Here is a 20,187-nt window from a genome sequence, read left to right as displayed (position 1 = left end):
TTTCACGTGTTTGTTGGCAATCTGTATATCTTCTTTGGAGAAATGTCTGCTTAGGTCTTCTGCCCATTTTTGGATTGGGTTGTTTGTTTTTTTGATATTGAGCTTCATGAGCTGCTTGTAAATCTTGGAGATTAATCCTTTGTCAGTTGCTTCATTTGCAAATATTTTCTCCCATTCTGAGGGTTGTCTTTTGGTCTTGTTTATGGTTTCCTTTGCTATGCAAAAGCTTTGAAGTTTCATTAGGTCCCATTTGTTTTTTTTGTTTTTATTTCCATTTCTCTAGGACGTGGGTCAAAAAGGACCTTGCTGTGATTTATGTCATAGAGTGTTCTGCCTATGTTTTCCTCTAAGAGTTTGATAGTGTCTGGACTTACATTTAGGTCTTTAATCCATTTTGTAGGCTCCTGAAATTTAAATGACTGAAGAATCAACAGATGCCAATATTATGTTATCCCTGTGGTGTAACGAGGGCCCCTGGTGCAATCCCAGACCTGTTTGCCTTTTTTTTTTTAAACTATATTATCCCCCCCTTCTTAGACCCCTGGAGCAGCGGAAGCCAACCCTTCCAGAACAGCGCCCAGACTGCATCACGGGCAGAACCCAGGGGCTCCCTGAGTCCTTGCCCTGACCCTCCCGGGACACTCAGGCAGCAGCCACAGAGGGCACGAGACCCCGTCCCTGTGGGCTCTTGTGGCCTACACCCTCGTCACCCCCAAAATGGCCACAGGGCCGGAATAAACAAGTGCCGAACTACCTATAAAGGAAAAAAGAGACTATATCATTAAATTTTTTTACTGTATCATTAAATTTTAAAAAATTAATACCCTCTAGCATTTTGGAAGGTGTTTGTTTCATATGTACGTGGTCCTCAGGCTCTTGCCCCTCCACAAATGGTTAACAGATTGTGACACAGTGGGACACCTCTTCTGTACCGTATTGTCCATAGTTTACCCATTTCTCTCCCAAGCCCTCATCCTCGTGTCGGTGGCATCCCTGCTGCAGTAGTAGAAGCCACTGTCCGCTGAGCTGGCAAGTCAGAGGGCTGGTGTTTAACCCGATGTGGCCAAAGGCACAGTGTGGAGCATGTTAATTTATTTGAGGTTGCTTGGTGCAGGGCCTCAGATGTGTTCAAGGGCCTGAGCCGCGTTTTGGGGGAGGAGCTGAGGGAAGGATCTGAGCTCCTGGGAGCTGCCAGTGCCTCACCCTGCCCCCCAGGCGCCCCAGTTAGGGGGCCAGGACTTCGGCTCCTGTAAGCTGGGTCTGGCCGCCCACCTGGGGTTCCCCCAGGGCCTCTTCTGGACAAAGGCTTGTATTGGTGACGGTGCTCTCAAGAGGCAGGGACTTGGTCTTCCCCCAGAATGTTCTGGTGCTGCACAGACTGTAGAGTGGTTGAAGTGAGGCTGAGCAGGTAGCCCGCTTCACAGCCCCTCTCCTTTGTTCCAGGAGGAAAGGGAGGGCCGAGCCGATCAGCGCGTGGCCCTGCTTACAGCTTTTTCTGAGCTGTTCTCCTAGCTCTTGTGGATAAGATGAGGCATAGGGACTTGGTACTTCCCCCATCACAGCCGATTGTATCAGAGAGGTCACCTGACCTGACATGGGCCCCCCTCTCGGATCCTCTCCTCCGTGAATTTGAAGTCAGCGTCCAAGGCTGTCCGTCAGCCTCTGTTGGATGTTTGAATTGGCAGGTGCTCTCATGGGGGGCTTTTGTCACTGTGTAGAGAGATCCAGACTGCGGCAAGTGTGCAAGGGAGGCACATCCCAGAGCCCTTGCTTCTAGGGGAGGGAAAGGGTACCCCCCCGGCACCTGTCCCTGGAGCTGCCAGCTACTTGTGCTGCCCCCTGCCAGGTGCCCATGACCCTCAGGAAACCCCCCTTTGGCTCCAGGTGGCTGATACGGCTCTTCCCTGCAGCCACGCAGTCCAGGGTCGCAATACTTTCTGGTTGAACAACCCAAGACCAAATGAGCTGGAAGAAGAGTTTAGCGAGAATAACGATAGCCGTTGATTTCAGAGATCAGAGTGTACCCGTGGTGCCTGCTGGGTCCACCCTGGCAGCAAGTCAGTCACTCACAGTGTGTGCCAGGACTTCGATGGCTCTTGCCGTGGAGTGCCAACATATGAGAAGGTCTGGCGGCTTCCCCCGTGCCCAGGAAAGCATGTTCTTGGTCATTAGCTTGTGTGGAATACAGGGGGGCTCGGCTCGTCTGGCCCCTTCACGTTCCTTGCAGTCACTTTCCGCCAATGCTGTCGTCAGTGGGGAAGAATTTCTGCTTTTTGCTGGGAAGACTATTTTTAAAAATAAGTAGATGGTGACTGTCAGGGAAGGAGGGGACTTACATTAGTGGCCCCTGAGTTGGAGGTGCCTGGTGACCAAGTTGTACTTTTCTGAACTTCTAATTTGCCAGAGCCCACAGCAGTCGTATTTGTTTCTAAGCACAACATGGAAGCAATGCAACAGCCTTTAATGCAGGTGCCACACCTGATTGTTGGTGTGTCTCCAGTCTGTCAAGCTCCCCCACCCATGTCGCCCATCCCAGGCCCGCTCAGCAACCTCAAGGGCCAAGGTCGGGTGCCTGTTGATGTGTCCTCCATGAGGCACATGCTATCAAAGCACTCTCTCCGATCGTGTTTAGTCATCAGAAGCAAGCGCTAGATGCCATGGGATTCATATAGCTAATAACAGAGTCCCACGAGGGACTCATCTATGGTTGGGCTAGAAACGGGGCTCCCTCAAGAGCCAGTGGCTCGGTCGCCAGCAGAATAGCCGGTGCTGCACAGTCCATAGTGTTTACAGTGAGGCTGACCAGCTGGCCTGCTCACAGCCCCTCCCCTTCAGCGGGAGGGGGTCCCCGGGGATGCAGTAAGGTGTTCACAAGGCTTAGGGTGCGAGCTAAAATGCCATTCATAAGACATAGGTGGCAAATCCTAAGCACGTTAAGGAAATGATTACTGTCTTGGAGCGCCAGGGAAGGCCTCTTGGTGGAAAGGGCAATTCAGTTGTGTTTGAAGGGCACGTAGGACCTGGCTGGACAGCAATGGGGCAGGGGGGCCGAGCAGATAGAAGCAGCGTGCGCCATGCAGGGGCGAGCTCAGCTGTGACAGCTGTGTCACCCTGGGGGTAAAAAGTGGAGCTGTATTTGTCTCCATAACCAAGTCCTAATCGCACAGTTCTTCTGAGGAGCTATGTACTTGTTTTAGAACTGATTTCTGGTGTAGTATACCGTTACTAATAGCACCTTATTAGACTCTTTTTTTAGTTTCAATGTATGTCAGGTTTTCAAAAGAATCTTTGTCTCTATGTGAAGAATATGAAGGTTGCCTTTGTAGCTTTTATACATTTATCTTTTTTGCAGTTTTTTTTAAAGATTCTTTTTTTTTTTTTTTTTTTTTTTGCGGTACGCGGGCCTCTCACTGTTGTGGCCTCTCCCGTTGCGGAGCACAGGCTCCAGATGCGCAGGCTCAGCGGCCATGGCTCACGGGCCCAGCCGCTCCGCGGCACGTGGGATCTTCCCGGACCAGGGCACGAACCCGCGTCCCCTGCATCGGCAGGTGGACTCTCAACCACTGCGCCACCAGGGAAGCCCCTTTTAAGCATTTTTTTTAAAATTAATTAATTTACTTCTTTTGGCTGCATTGGGTCTTCGTTGTTGCACGCGGGCTTTCTCTAGTTGCGGCGAGCGGGGGCTACTCTTTGTTGCGGTGCACGGGCTTCTCTTGTTGCGCAGCACGGGCTCTAGGCGCACGGGCTTCAGTAGTTGTGGCTCGCGGGCTCTAGAGCGCAGGCTCAGTAGTTGTGGCGCACGGGCTTCGTGGCTCCGCAGCATGTGGAATCTTCCCGGACCAGGGCTCGAACCTGTGTCCCCTGCATTGGCAGGCGGATTCTTAACCACTGCGCCACCAGGGAAGCCCTGTACGTTTATCTTTAACCACGTTCACTGATGCTGAAAGCCAGCCCACCTTTCTGAGTCTAGCTGAGAAATGGTGGAGAGTGTACGCATTTGCCTGGGGAAAATGGAGGGATTAGAACGATAGAGCAAACATTCCTTCAAGTGCCATTTCCTCCTTTTAAAGAACACAGCTCGGGCTTTCCTGGTGGCGCAGTGGTTGAGAGTCCGCCTGCCGATGCAGGGGACGTTGGTTCGTGCCCCGGTCCGGGAAGATCCTACATGCCGCGGAGCGGCTGGGCCCGTGAGCCATGGCCGCTGAGCCTGCGCGTCCGGAGCCTGTGCTCCGCAACGGGAGAGGCCACAACAGTGAGAGGCCCGCGTACCGCAAAAAAAAAGAACACAGCTCATTTTAATTGTGACGTCATTTCACTGAGCAAGTATTTCTCTTGCTCTTCGTGTGACAAAAATTATGTGACCTAGCATTTCCTTTTGGAGATCAAAGGAAATGTTGCTTGGAGTCTGGGAAAATGGTTGCCCTGGTTTCTGCATTGCTGAAGGTCCTATTCATTCATGTATGAAAATCCAGAGAGATAATTGGCCGGGAAAAGCACGTGGCTTCCAGGGTACTAGTCAGGCTCAGAATGACTTTTCAGGCAATTCTGCCTTTCCTGCTGGCTTCCCATCCGTAGGACTTCTGCCTCATGCTTGCCTCCAGAGACCCTGCAGGAATGCCCAGAAAGCTGCTTACCCTCTGTTGTCACACGTTCATTTTAGGCAACGCCTACTATTAGAAAGTTCTTCCTTGTATCGAGACAACAGTCTGTTTCCCTATAACTTTCCCCATCACTGGCTTAAATATAGACCTTTGAGGACTGGCCTAGAAACACAGGCACCACGTCTAACACTGTTTCCAAAAGAAAATGCATTCTGAGTTCCACACCAGTGGTGTATCAATAATCTTCTGGAGTGCGACCCCATTCACCCACTGGAGCGTGCCCAGTAGGGGACACGGGGGAGGGGGGGAGGGCCAGGGACTGGGTAATATTGGGCAAAGAAGACCCCAGCTCCAAGAGCTGCCCCACCTTGCTCACACTGCCACAGGAAGCAGAGATCATGATGGTGGGGAAACGGCCTTGGGGTAGGACAGAGATGAATTTATCTCCGGGCTGTACCATTTATTAGCTTTGTGGCTTTGAGCACGTTGCTGAACCTTTCAAAGCCTCAGTTTTCAAAGCCTGTTTTTCATCTGCAAAACAGATGAAGAATAAATGTGACAAAGCATATAGAGAGCCCAGTACTGCTCAGCAAATGCCGTTTATCAGGCCCGTACGCACAGTTAACTGTGTTTCCGGACTGTGCCCTTAGTTGGCGAAGGACTGATCGCATCCCCCTTCTGAGCTGTGGGGCAGGCAGATACGATGCCACTGCCTCAGCTGGTGACTCAGCCCATTGCTTTGGGTCAGACCTACTTTAAAAGTCAGATGACTCCACAGCTTCAGAGTGGGTTCTCCTCATATATATCAGCCATGGCCTCTCACCCCTCTTCTCAGGGCCAAACCCAGAGTTCCTTAGTTGCCTAAACTTTCCCCAGAACATGCTACAGTTTTCTGTTTGCACGTCAGGCTTTACTGATTCTTCAGATGGGTCCTCTTGTAGACTTGTGTCGGACGTTTGTGATAGTTCACACTTCTGGCCCATCCCAATATATACATCGGAATATTTATTCTCATTCCTGGTTCTTAAAGTATCAAGCTGTTGCCTGGAGCAGAACATGTGTCCATTTCTATAGATTTTCCTGCTGGAATCGGGAGAAATAATGGATAGCATTTTTAGATAAATAAATTAGAGACCATGCCTGCAGATTTTAGTTTTTAATTGTGGCAGCCCGCTTCTCAGGGTTGAGAAATCCAGCTTGCGTCCGTGCCAGAAACCAAGGCGGTGGTTGAGGGCTAGGGCCTTGAGTACCTCTTCTGCCGCTTAGTGGTGATGACCTCAGGCAAGTTTCGTAGGCTGATTAGGAGGATAGAGCTAGACAAAGCATTAAAGCACTTAGCATCGTGCCTAGCACATAGCAAGTGCCCCCTGCCCCCGCCCCCTGCCGTAGTACATTTTTTAAAAGAGAGAAAAATCTTGCTGGTATAAGCACTGCTCATTCTCTCAACTCCTAACCATCAATTATAGACCTCATGGAGTTACAGGATGTTAGAGCTTCGAATTACGTTTCCATTAGCGGTGATGGATTAGACGGAACTATTCCATCCTTTCGCATTTAGTCCCCCTTGTGGTCAGAAGCAGACACTTTATGAAGCAATGTGCTGGGTAAGAAGCGAATTGGCCAAAGACTAGGTTTTTATCTCAGTGCAACTGCCTGGGCCTTGCAAGAGTCAGGTCCACCATTTGGCTTCCTTAGTGCAGTGCTGGTGCTGATGGATCTCATGGCCTCTGAAGCTCACCCTTGCTCACCTGCCTGTCATCTGGTCCTCAGTCACTTAACGACTATTTACTGAGCATCTACTATGAGTGGGCATTTGTCTTGGCTCTGGGGCTACATCAGTAAAACAGGCCAAATTCTCCACCTCGCAGAGTTCACATTCATTTTGGGGAGACAGACTAAGAAAGTAAATTAAGGGACTTCCCTGGAGGTCCAACAGTTAAGACTCCGTGCTTCCACTGCAGGGGGACATGGGTTTGATCCCTGGTCAGGGAACTAAGATCCCGCATGCCACGTGTTGCAGCCAAAAAAAAGGAAAGTAAATTAAATAGTGTTCGAAGGTGATAAGTGCAGTGGAGGAAAATAAAGCAGGGAAGGGAGGGAGTAAGGAATGCTGCAGGGGCAGGGTTCAAGTTTTAAAGAGGGTCGTCAGGGAAGGGCCCATGGAGGAGCAGAGACTTGAAGAAATGAGAGATCTTTGAAGTCCGGGCAGAGGGAAGAGCAAGTGCAAAGTCCCTGAGGCAGAAACCAGGCCAAGAGTGGTTGCGGGGCTGCAAAGAGGCCTGTGAAGCTGGAGCCTGGTAAGCACGAGGGGAGCCAGTGGAGGGCCCATGAGAGGAACTAGCAAGGGATGCAGGTCAAGTAGGGCCTTGCAGGCCAGCGCGAGAACATTGGCTTTGGTCTGAAAGAGGGAATGTGTGGAAGAGTTCTGAGCAAAGGAGTACTATTATTGGACATATGTTTGAACAGATCGCCCTGACTGCTGGGTTGAGAAGAGAGCATGGGGTCAAAGGTGGAGGCAGAGAGAGATGACAAAGATGGCGGCTTAGCCGGAGTAATAGTGGTAGAGATGGCAAAGTGTCTTCTTTGTGCTTTTCTGAAATGACTTTTGTTTTTGTTTATTTGGCCAAGAACATGGAAAGTTTCCCTGTGTTTCTTATTTGGTGGCAGTATCACATATGTGTGCAGTGTAGATATTTGAATGTTGAAAGTTAATTGAATCGCTAATAGAAGTGGGTTTTTTCCCCCCATAAATCGTCTCAGGAGAAAGTTAGGACCACTGAAAGGACAACACCATCTCACTGTTCATGTAAGAATCTTGTTATCGAATACCGCATGCACGTTTCTTCCACAGATTATTTTTTTACTCATTTAATAATAGGTCCTCTGGCATGATGTCTTATCAGCTCCAATTTCACCTGCAAAGAGGCATGAGTTCCTCCAAACACCCCACCCCCTCATCCCCCATCAACACCTAGCCAGACAGAGCACCGGCTTTCAGGGATTTCTTCACCGTCTGAGTTCCAGCTTCTGTTTCCTTTACACATGTATGTATAAGGTATATGTATATATGTAGGTGTTTTGAAGATGATGATCCCATACAGAAATTATGCAAAGAACGTTTTCCCTTTTGAAAATAATGGAACTCCCAGAGCTAAACCTGTTCAACAACATAATCCTGAGAGACATGTGCTGCTCTGTCAGATTGGCATTCCAGGTCATGTTTATGGAGTCATTGTTAGGACTGGTTCATCCAGGTTCATTCCCATGCAGTAACTCCCAAGGCCACGGCCACTGTAAGGGAGCTGGCTTTAAAGAAGCGATCACCACTCAGGTCCATCGTGCGTCTACTGAGCTCCCACTGTGTGCTCACCCTAGGCACAGTGACTGGCCTTCAAATTAAAAATTGGGGCTCATAGTCAGACAAGCGCTGATTCTACTTAAATAGGCGTCAGGACAGAATGTCTGAATGACATTTTGCCTGGGAAAATCAGGCACAGGATGTGGGTGAGGCTTTGGTGGAGACAAAGGAAGTAAAGGACCTTATTTCCTCCCACAAGACCCTTCAAATCTTGATGGACACACAGTTAACAATACAGGGCAAGATAAACGCGTGGTCAGCACAGACTGTCTGTCAACATGCATCAGTAATAGAGTTGTACCTCTTGTTTATAAGCTTACCCTGACTTGAACTTCTCTTAAAATATCTTTTCTTATTAACGTGGAATTTTTTGTGTGTGTGTGGTACGCGGGCCTCTCACTGTTGTGGCCTCTCCCGTTGAGGAGCACAGGCTCTGGACGCGCAGGCTCAGCAGCCATGGCTCACGGGCCCAGCCGCTCCGCGGCATGTGGCATCTTCCCGGACCAGGGCACGAACCCGTGTCCCCTGCATCTGCAGGCGGACTCTCAACCACTGCGCCACCAGGGAAGCCCATTAGCGTGGAATTTGATCCATCTTTTCAGAGCGCTGATCCAGTCTCAGGTCATCTGAGGAATGGAAGTAAGGGAAGTGGTTTCTACCCACAGCTCTTCCTTCAGTTAGTCAGCCCCTGTTAGGGAGGCTGAGGCTTGGGGCTCCGGCCACTCATCCGCCTTGGTGTGTGTGAACTGGTCCAGTGGCTTTTAACTATGAGTGAGCTCAACTTGGGGGTTCCACGGAAGAGGCGTGCCATAGAGGGAATCCCCCAAACATTGAGCTTCTCTCACTTTAGCCGCTACAGCCGATCCTGATTTCTAAGTACATAAATCTCCTTGTAAGTGGCTTTGCTGGCCCCAGTTCCTAATAGGCGTTCCCCTTTATGCCGTCTATTTAAATATCTGGGTCATCAGTGAAACCAGAGGTGTGAACTACATCCAGACAGTCTTAACCTCTGCTTTGCTCACTTCTTCGTTTTACACATTCCTGGAGACCAGTGTAAATCAAAACCTAAGTCCTGTTCCAAACATTTTCAAGCAGAACTCAACGATACTTACAAATGAAAAGCAATGCCAAGAGGCGCAGGAAAAGCTGCCCTTAAAATTTCTCCCTGATATAGTATAGAATGTTTCTCAATGTGCTAATAAACATGGTGGGATTTTTTTTTTTTTAATTCTGGGGCCTTTCTTTAGGGATTTGTTTAAGAGGCAGGAGACCTAAAGTCCAGAATCTTTTAGAATAATATGCAGGAAATGTGAAACGAATTCAGGGCTGCCCATTCTCTCTCATTTCCTAGTGGGATAGTCAGAGGCCCTGATAACATGTTTGGAAATTTCCTGTGACCCTTTGTTGAATAATGGAATTAAGTATAAGGTGGAGCCGCTTAGGCTGCATTTGAAGGGGTTGCGTTTTTCAAGTGCTCTGTCACTTTGATAAAGTGGTCTGTATTATGATTTTAGCAGCTGCGCAGCCCTGATTTTCTGTGATAGGCCTATTTCAGACGTCTCTACAGTGTTCAGACCCAGTTTTTAATTCAGAAAGTACTGTCACCATATTGATCCATTTCCATCACTTCCTGGGCCTCTAGGACATTAGAGGTGATTTGGTCTCCAGCCAGCCACCTGCACGAGCCACTCCCCAGCTCGACTCCCCCAGGCTGAGCACAAAGCCCAGCCAGCACTGGCCCCTGGTAAAAGCTATTGACCAGTGTGGTCTGTACCCTAGCTAACAGCTGGGCTTGATCTTGGCCCCTCTGAGGACCTCTGGGCAGCTCAAAGAAACATGTAAAACTTTAGCTGGGAAGGACTCCTGTAGACATCACTGGGGTCAGTCCAGTCATTTCACAGATGAAGAACTAAGGCAACATGACTGGTTCAAGATGGTGGAGGCATATTTAAGACATCTGGGAGAAGGAAGCATTGTTTGCTGGACTGACAACATTCCTGCAGCCATTTCCTATGAAATGATCAGCTGCTTCACTACACAAGTGAAGGAAGAACCTTTGATGAGTCCACAGCCAGAGCTGGAATTCCTGACTTTTCATGTTGCTGTTCAAATCCCTTTTCATATTTCACAAGCATCTCTGATCTGTAAGACAATCTGCACTTCAGACCCTGGCTATATGGTCACTGATAAAATCCAAATAGAACCTAGCATTTGTGACACATCACTCCAGACTCATGACCTAGCTCCTGGAACTTGAATTCTATGAATTGGCTATAGGATGAAATGACATTTAAACACAAAATCTCAGCAGGCTTTACTGGGTACATAACTAAAGAGTGCCATGTCTGCTCATGGGCGCACCTGGGGTCAGGGAACTGTGCTGGTGTTTTGTTTCCCTTTGTTTTCTCTTTAGAGGAGAAAAAAGTATCTTTCTTCCATGTCTTCCACTTCTTCTATTAGCTGCTACCTTCACAGATGTGTCCACTCTGTTCTGTGTCTCCTCACTGTTCCCGTCTTCCAGCATTGTCCTCCCGCATTGTAGTGCCCACCTGCCTCAAGCTATAGCCCTCATCCTTCCCACTGTTCTCTGCTTCCGCTTCCTGAGACCCGGTCCTCCCTTGCTGTCACTTCTGGCCTCAGCCCTCGCCCGCAGCTCAGACTTGCTCCCGAACTCCAGTCCCACATCCACAACTGCCTTCTGAACCTGTTACCTCTCTGGCTTTTTCTTGCCTCAAACACAACAGAAAACAGAACCTGGACCAGATGGTCTTTGGGTTTCCCGTTGGTTCTCAAACTCAGTTTTAAGAAGTCAGCATTTAAGAGCATCTCAATACTCTCTCTTCCTCTTCTCAACTTCCCTAAATCTTTTTAATACCACTAACCTCCCCACCATGGAATGTGTGTCCTCTTCTGCACATATACACATGCACCCACGCACATACAGACATAAAAATGACAGAGCAAAGGGGTTGAATTGGCTAACATACTTGCCTAGAAAGAAACAGCGCAAAGCATATGTCTTACTGCTCTTAAGATGACAGTGTCATCTTCATATAAAAAGTAAAGCTTGTTGATATGCCAGTGAACTTATGTATTTTTAGATGTCTGGGTACAAGTACAATGCATGACCCCCTTTCTCTTTCCCAGCAAGCACTTGTCACCTTGGAAAGCTGGCAGAACAGTGGTCTCGAGTCCAGAAATGAGCTGACTTTCCTGTTCCCACTGCTGACAGTTTGTCAGTCACAGGGAGGACCTAATAAACTTCCCGGTGCTTATTTGCCCAATGGCACATGTATAAATATATTTCAGAGGGAATAAGCATGTCAAGTTTGAAATTCAGATTTATTCTATCAGAATGTCATTGCTGGAGGAAGCACTGGAAATCAGGTTTTTCCACCTCCTGATCTTACTGAAGGGGGAACTGAAGCCCAGAAAGGTTAGGTGATCTGCCCAAAGTCACACAGCTTATTAATGACAAAACTACAACTGAAACGCTGGTATTCTAGCCCCCAGCCCAGAGCTCTTCCATTCACCTGCCTTTTAAATATGCTGAATCCCTTTCTGCCACTCATCTGGAGTGAGTTCTCAAGCCCACTGAAAAACCCCAATAAATCCTGGTTCTTAGTCTATTTTAAAACATTAAGCGTTTACACAAACAATTCATAATAAAATCGTAAGTTGTAACTATGACAGATTCACACTGTTACTTCTTCAAGTTTAAAGAGAAGACCATGAGATTATGGAAGCTGCTGATTTCTCTACCTTCTGGTTGCTTTATCCATCTCTCTAAACTCAGGTCAGAACACTGCAAAGACTGGCTCTCCCCTGCCGTCACCTCAGCACACACGCTCCTGTAAGAACGAGCTGAAAGCATAGTCTGTCGGCTACTTTTCCTCTTAAAATCTAACTTCCAAGGGCCTGTATTTTAATTATTGATGATGTGTATAGAGTTTCTGTGTCAGGCATTTTTTTCCTGAGTTATAGAATCATCTGGAATGGGGGAAGAACATTTCTCAATATCTCAGTGTAGTTGCCGAGAGTGAATTAACCTGTAAACCTCTAGGATAATTGAATTGTAGCTTTCACCTAAAATGGCTGTCTAGCTGAGATTCCTGCCTACAGTTTTTTCTGCATGTTCCTTTCAGCTGGTTTTAGATCCTGTGTTTTCTATCCCATATAACTTCTTAGGGAAGAGTGCATCTTCTAGATAGCTTGTGCTTCTATAATTCGATTTTCTGTAATCTTTGTTTTCCCTTAGTTTCATAATACATGGCTCATGAGCCCCACTTTCTACATGAACGTCTGCACATTATCCTAATGATGCCACAGATTCCTATTCAGTATATTATGTAGTTAAAGGAAAAAAATATATGTGGGCTTTATTCTGTCAGACCCAAACCTGGCACAGCATTTCATGGGCACGAGAGGAGCGGCTACAGTTTAATCAGAAGGTCTGTGGTCTGAGCGCACTCCCACATTTTCTTGTGGGCTCAAGAAAACGCCTCTGGGGAATGGATAAAGAAGATGTGGTACATATATACAATGGAATATTACTGAGCTATAAAAAGGAATGAAATAATGCCATTTGCAGCAACATGGATGGACCTAGAGATTGTCATACGGAGTGAAGTCAGAGAGAGAAAGACAAATATCATATGATATCACTTACATGTGGAATCTTAAAAAAGGCTACAGAGTCAGTGGTTTATCCTACAATCAGATAAGCTGCTGTCTATTAACACATTTTCAAGTCTTTAGACTAAGAGATTGGTTCAAGATGGAGTAGAAGGACGTGGTCTCACTGCCTCTTGCGAGAGCACCGGAACCACAACCAACTGCTGAACAGTCATCGAAAGGAAGACACTGGAACTCACCAAAAAAGATACCCCACGTCCAAAGACAAAGGAGAAGCCACAATGAGATGGTAGGAGGGGTGCAATCATAATAACATCAAATCCCAAATAAGTGACTGGAGAACACTTATACCACAGAAGTGCACCCACTGGAGTGAAGGTTCTGAGACTCCCATCAGGCTTCCCAACCTGGGGGTCTGGCAATGGGAGGAGGAATTCCCAGAGAATCAGACTTTGAAGGCTAGCGGGATTTGATGCAGGACTTCGACAGGACTTGGGGAAACAGAGACTCCACTCTTGGAGGGCACACACAAAGTAGTGTGCGCATCAGGACCCAGGGGAAGGAGCAGTGACCCCATATATTTCGAGCTGTGTTGCAAGCATGCAGAAAATGTCGAGCCACCATGAGATGCTGGGAGTTAACAGAGACCAGGAGACTTAGCCTGGCTGCTGCTGGTGGGTGCCAGGCCTGCCCTCCTGGCTTGTGGCTGAGGCGGGAGCCTGTAAGGTGGCAGGGCCTTCACCAGGCCGCTTGCGTGGTTTACCTGCGGGCTCTGATCTGTCCCTTCCTTGGCCACACTATTGGCTGCTTGCTAATTGGTTCTTCTGAGAAGGAAGCAAAACTTCCATGAGAAAGCCAAAATCGGTGACACATGCTTGATTTCGGAATTTGAGGTCTCTGAAGATCTGAGACGCAAAATTGCTTTGGCGAGCTCTGAAGCCACTCATTCATTGCACCCCAGAGCAGAAGAGAGAGGTGAAGAGAACCTGTCCTTTACTTTGCACTCTGTGGGTACTCATCGAGGCACGTGTAGGGGTGAGTGTTGCCGTGTGTGTTAACAGGAACCAAAAATCCTGCAGACCACAATGACTTTTGTCTTTGGCTTGTCTTTGTATGTTTCTTATCCTTGGTAAGAAGCATTATTATAGCGGGAAGATGTGAATAAGTACTTGTTTATTGTGTTTTGTGGCTCTTCAGCCCTTTGCTTGTAGTTTTTTTCCTCCAACTGCCTGGCAATTTCTTCCAAGACTCACCCCGAGTCCACCACCAGTACCACCACGAAATATGGCTTTCCTCACTTCAGGGTGCACTGCGGCCCAACCTTTTCCTCCATTGTCTGTTTATTTTCTTCTCCTTTCTCCTTAGCACTGTTATTTCCCCCAGATTATGATGCCTGCTCAGATGGGCATTCTACCATTTCCTCAGAGATGTCCAGAGGGTATATAGCAGGTGGATGGCTAACATGAAACTTCTCCCCCTTTAACTCTACAATCAGATGCTGGTTCATGCATGCGGCAGACATGTACTGGGCATTGACTGTACACAGAGCCCAGAGCTCCTGCTTTTGAGGGGCTCACAGTCCTGGACGTGCATGGGAGGGGGATGGGGTGCAGCATGATGATGGCATATTTCCAAGTAAGTTCTGTTTAAGGAGGCTGGGAGGAGGGCGTCCAGGGTACCCTAAGAGTTTAGGATGCAGACAGGTAGTGATAGGAAGGGTAAGGGTTCTAGGTCAGAGGATCATCACGAGCAAAGGTTGAGAAGCAGTCAAGTACAGGAAGCGCACAGAGGACGACTCCGTTTTCCTGGAAGTACATAGAGTTGACAAAGACTAGTGAGGAAGATGAGGCTAAAGACGTGGGTCTGGGCTGTGCAGAAGGACTTGCCTCTGGAGTTCAGGCTTCCAAACACAGAGCTGGCCCATCAGGAATGTTTGAGTAGAAGAAGAGCAACATTGGAGAAGGACTTTCCTCTCTGGCTGGTTTTTAGATTCCTGGCACACAGGTGCTGGAAGAGGCTGGTCTATCCCAGTCTCTACCTCATTCAGAGGAGGAGTTCCTTAGAGGATGTCTGAGTTGGTCAAGGTCAAAACATTGGGTGGCTTTTTCCCCAAGCAATATGGTGCCCACAATGTTGTGTTTGTTTGCACCCACTGGCAATCTTTAAGAGGCACCCTTGGAGGTCTGCAAAAATAGTCTTTTTGCAAAAAAAAAAAAAAAAAAAAAAGAATATTTGTGTAATTTACATTATATGAATTTTCCAACAAGTTGATATCATAGGCTTTGTACTTTCCATGAGGAGAGATTTTATACACAAAGCAATGACTGCATTTGCAGAAATTAGTTTTTGAAAGAAAAGGAATAAAAACGTTAATATTGTTTGCCTTAAAAGCAGGATTTGTGTTAACTTTGACATACTGCATATAATCTTTGTTAGGGTAGTAAGCGAACTTCATGAAATCACTGGTGACAGAAATATACTATCGGACTCTTATACTTGGTGAGTAATAGACACTTTCATTAAAGCCACTGTGTTCCCAGGGCGATCAGCTCGGTGCTTTGTAACCACCTAGAGGGGTGGGATAGGGAGGGTGGGAGGGAGGGAGACGCAAGAGGGAAGAGATATGGGAACATATGTATGTGTATAACTGATTCACTTTGTTATAAAGCAGAAACGAACACACCATTGTAAAGCAATTATACTCCAATAAAGATGTAAAAAAAAAAAAAAGCCATTGTGTTCCAATGATGACTGACACTAGCAGAGTATAGAATGCGGCTACTCAGTGGATGTCTGAAAGGTTACTGAATCTTTGGGGGCAATCATATGAAATTGCAAGTGTCTGGATGAGACATATTCGGCCTAAACAATGAGTAGTTTAACTGAATTTTTTGGTTTTGTTCGGTACACTGACATTGTAATATTTACACCTTTAGGCAGTTAATGCCAGAGAGGGAAGTAGGGGAGAAAGATTCTCTTTGGTTTCATGTTAAGTTACCTCTCAGTATTTACCTGATGGAGAAGTTTTGTAAGTATCTGGCATGTGAAAGACCCTGTTTTATAAAATAGAGGTCTAAGACCCAGAGGAATGAAATGTATTTGTCAATGAATATTAAGCCTTTACTCTGTGCCCGGCACTGTGCTAAGTGTTGAGTAATAAAAGATAGCTCAAGCGCTGTCCTTTCTACCTAATGTTCACTGCATTCTTACCCCTAATGAGTAGAGAGTTGAATCTTAAATTTTGCTTTTAGTGGAGGAAAAGCATTTTGTTTCCATTTGGAGGAGTATGGCAGAGGTGTTCAAGGAAGGTACTTTCTTTAGCAACCACCAGGTGTCAGTACAGGACTTGGAACTCTTGGCAACAAATGCATTCTTGGTTTTCCTAACTCGCTAAGGCCGTGCCCATTTTGACTTTTCAAAGGCGGTAGACCGCCACTGGGCCACTTTCTCCCAAATATTAGTGTCAAACACTTTCTCCTCAAGACTGCATCACAGTCCTTCACCTTTGCCTTATAAAAGTAGCACAAGTTCCTCGACCTTTTTCTACTTTAAAGCTTTTAATTCTGTCTTTCATGGTGATGGTTCTACAAAGTAGGGAGGCTATCGGGATGGGGGTAGGGGAGTTTCACGAAGCTCTTGTTGCTTCCACTGATCCCATCCCCCAAACCGGTGGAGCCCACTCTCGGCTGTTACGGGGAAAGGTGGAGGGTCTGTTCTTTTTCCTGCACAGAGAAACAATCTGATGGTGGAGCCTGATGGCTCCAAACTGCAGAAGGAAGTGTACAGAGAGAAGCGCCTAGGCATCTCCACTGGCCCAGCCATTTGCTTCCTCTTGCAGTGGTATGTGTTCACGTACGGACATTAAGGAACAGTGTGTTTGTTGACTGACAGGGGAAACCTTGGAGGGGCGGGTATTGATTTGTGTCATACAGGTTTTCACCAGTTTCTCATCCTGCCTCCTCACTTTTTTTTTGTTTACATATATATAAATAATTATTTTCTTACATTCTCTTCCATTATTGGTTATTACAAGATAATTGAATATAGTTCCCTGTGTTATACAGTAGGTCCTTGTTGTTTATTTTATATATAGTGGTATGTATCTGTTAATCCCAAACTCCTAATTTATCCCCCATTTTCCCCTTTGGTATCATAAGTTTGCTTTCTATATCTGTCAGCCTGTTTCTGTTTTGTAAATAAGTTCATTTGTATCATCTTTAGACTCCACATATAAGTGATATCATATGATATTTGTCTTCCTCTGTCTGACTTACTTCACTCAGTATGATCATCTCTAGGTCCATCCATGTGGCTGCAAATGGCATTATTTCATTCTTTTTATGGCTGAGTAATATTCCATTGTGTACATATAACCACATCTTTATCCTTTCTTCTGTCAGTCTTTCTTATTTGCCTCCTCACTCGAATGGGCAGGCTGCACAGGGAGCTGAGGCATTTGGTGTGGGGCATCGGGGGATAGGGTGGGAGAAACTGGGGAAGGGCTTCCTTGGACATCCAAGCGTTTTTCGAGCCTCATAAGATGTCAGATGTGGTGGCAGCTGGAGGGATGTCAGTTCGAATGAGCTGCTCAGCTGTTGGTAAACTGAGGGAGAGACGGGCTGGGGAGCTAGAGACACAAAGTCAGCCACTGGCTTCAGCAGCTAAGGCTCCTGGGGTGTGTGGCCTGCAGGGGATGGAGAGTCAGGCATGGCACGCAGCCCCAAGTCTATGCCCTGAAGTAAGGGCCCGAGTGATGCAAGGCTCTATGGTGCAGACACACTGTGGGGATTTCCTTCGGGCCAATCAGCGCGACTTGACAAATTGTAGTACAGCTAATTCCAGGCACTATTCAGATTCTGTTGTTTTATAGTGAATAAAATATTGTAAATAAGGCAGCACATCAATAGGGATTCAAAAATAGTTTCAGTATTTTGCTTTTGTAGAGACTTTCGTCATGATAGTTACAGAAGATCACCTTTTTCTTGAAAACATCACGTAGGATGTTTTTAAAATATTCCATATACACACATTACATTGAAGAGGGCGGCTGACATTCTTACTGGAGTCATGCCCAGCTCTGCGTTGAGCAGCAGCTCCCAGACCAGATCCGGGAAGGCTCTCAGACCTGTATTAGGATTGATTGATTGATTGATTGATTGATTGATTGAATTAATTAATTAATTAATTTATTTATGGCTGTGTTGGGTCTTTGTTGCTGCGCGCAGGCTTTCTCTAGTTGCCGCAAATGGGGGCTACTCTTCGTTGCGGTGCGCAGGCTTCTCATTGCGGTGGCTTCTCTTGTTGTGGCGCACGGGCTCTAGGCGCACGGGCTTCAGTAGTTGTGGCACTCAGGCTCAGTAGTTGTGGCGCACGGGCTTAGTTGCTTCGCGGCATGTGGGATCTTCCTGGACCAGGGCTCGAACCCGTGTCCCCTGCATTGGTAGGAGGATTCTTAACCACTGCGCCACCAGGGAAGTCCCTAGGATGTACTTTTTAAGCAGCTTTTTTTTTGAGAAGTTATTTAGTGTTGGCTTGACTTACAGTTGATACGGTCCCTGCATATGGGATTGTGTAAGGGACAGATCTAGTTGTCCAAAATCAAAGTGTCTTTACTGTGTGGTGGCTTTAGTTCATGGGCTCTGGCCTCTCCCACTGCTTCAGGAAATCCTACAGCAAGTGCCTGCTTGCTCCCGGAAACTGGAGTCTTCAGATTCCAGCCACATTGCTGTGTGTTAATTCTCACCTCTCAGCAGCAGTCTCACACTTCCCACTCCTGCTTTTTTTTCAGATCACTGGGGTGATCCTGCTGGCCGTCGGAGTCTGGGGCAAACTCACTCTGGGCACCTATATTTCCCTGATTGCCGAGAACTCCACAAATGCTCCCTATGTGCTCATCGGAACTGGCACCACTATTGTCGTGTTTGGCCTGTTTGGATGCTTTGCCACATGCCGTGGTAGCCCATGGATGCTGAAACTGGTGAGTAGGTCACAGTATAATACTGCTTTCTGATTCTGTTTTGTAAAAATATAAATCACGTGAAAGCAAAGTGGCCCTTCTTGAAGCCACAGACGAGTCCTTAATAGTCATTGACTCTAATTTTAGTGCAGGCTTTTACCTAACCCACCCTTTAATCCCCTAGAGGGAGAAACAACCCCAGATACAGCCTGACACACAAAAAAATCCCGTCCTGGTCCCTCAAGGTAGATGATGACAAAGCAGTGGCCAGCGGTTCTAATAAGCCATTTATAGCCTCGTGGCAAGATGCCCTGTTCCAGTTTTGAATTCTGTCTTAGAAATCTCTTCAAGCGTGTGATGTGCAGCCGTGGTGGGTGAGGCAGCACCCCGAACATGAGCAGCCTTTCATTTCCAAGTTCCCAGTGGAGAAATACTTTTCTGCCTCCTTGAGCTGGGCTGTGCTGGGATGCGCAGGCACGCTCTCCTCTACGCCTGCACAGCCTGGCTCCGTGCAGTGGGAGTTGAGCTAAGCCAGAGCTTCCCCACTCAGCAGACACAGCAGTGATGTTTCCCAAAGGGTAAGGATAGGCTGTTGAAAGGCTGCTGCTGCAAGTCTTAACTTTCTGGTAGACCAGTTGCCTAATTCTCTAGTCTCTTGCCCATGCTTTTCATTAATAAGAGTTTATGTGGAAGACTTTCCCAGATAAAAGGCAGCAAGAGCCTCTCCTCAAAAGAAAATTTTGTTTAAAAGGATTTCTTTCTCTGAAAGGGGAGAGTAGAGATTCCCTCGGTGCTGGGTGGCCCGTCCTTTCTTGTTTAGCCCTAGATTGCAGTAACCCATGACACCGTCTAGTGACAGATACGGGTGTGAGGGTGATTCACTCCAAAGGAAGCACCTTCCAAATGGGCACTGGTCAGTCTCTTTGTTGGCAACCTGATGGAGGTCGTGCTTGGTTTGGCCATTTTCTGTCCTGAAGACCGTGTGGGAAGCTGATAGCCTGGCCACAGCTAATCCTTCCAGGTTGGTGGAAAAGCCGTAGTGAGACCATATGGAAGCACTTCTGCTGCTGTCACCTCCATTAGCACTGAGTCTACCTTCTAGTACCTCTTATAGGCGCTAGTGTTTCCTTTTGGTCTAGTGTTGTAGTTTTCAACTTTGATCTGTGCCTGAGTCACCTGGGCTTTTTAAAAACACCTCTGCCAGAGGCCATCCCCCAGCCAGTGGAACCAGACGCTGTGACGGTCAGGATCTGGCTCCACATTTTCTGAAAGCTCTCCAGGGGTGCTATTGCACAGCCGGCGCTGAGACCCTCTTCTTCAGTACAGTGAGTAGCAAGGGAAGAATTAACTCCAGAGGCATGGCAAACAAACTGCTAAAAAGCCATCTGTCCAAACAAGAAGGGAGGAGACCTGGAGACCTGACTGACCCTGATGCTAAGTGGCTTAAGTCTTGAGGGGCAAGGATGTAACCTCTTTGGGCCTTTGTCCCCATTTATGAAAGAACAGTATTGGATTAACCCACCAAGGTTCTTCCGGCCCAAAGACTATGACTGAAGCAGGCAGAAGTGGGCATGCAACAATGGAGCAGTCATCTCTGGCTTCTTCTGAGTTTCATACCATGCTGCCATTTTCTCCTG

At 47.2% G+C, this 20,187-nt stretch overlaps 1 protein-coding gene across 1 annotated transcript in view; it reads left to right on the top strand.

Moving 5' to 3' along the window:
* Window positions 1–20,187, top strand: part of TSPAN7 (tetraspanin 7) — a 137,304-nt gene that overhangs the window by 93,313 nt on the left and 23,804 nt on the right. The window contains exon 2 of the mRNA XM_060002553.1: window positions 18,383–18,571. Within this exon, the coding sequence (XP_059858536.1) occupies window positions 18,383–18,571 (189 nt within the window). The remainder of the gene's footprint in view (window positions 1–18,382; window positions 18,572–20,187) is intronic.

Source organism: Delphinus delphis, chromosome X (genome assembly GCF_949987515.2).
Source record: "Delphinus delphis chromosome X, mDelDel1.2, whole genome shotgun sequence".
Lineage (NCBI taxonomy): Eukaryota > Metazoa > Chordata > Mammalia > Artiodactyla > Delphinidae > Delphinus > Delphinus delphis.
This window is presented reverse-complemented; position numbering and strand designations above follow the sequence as displayed.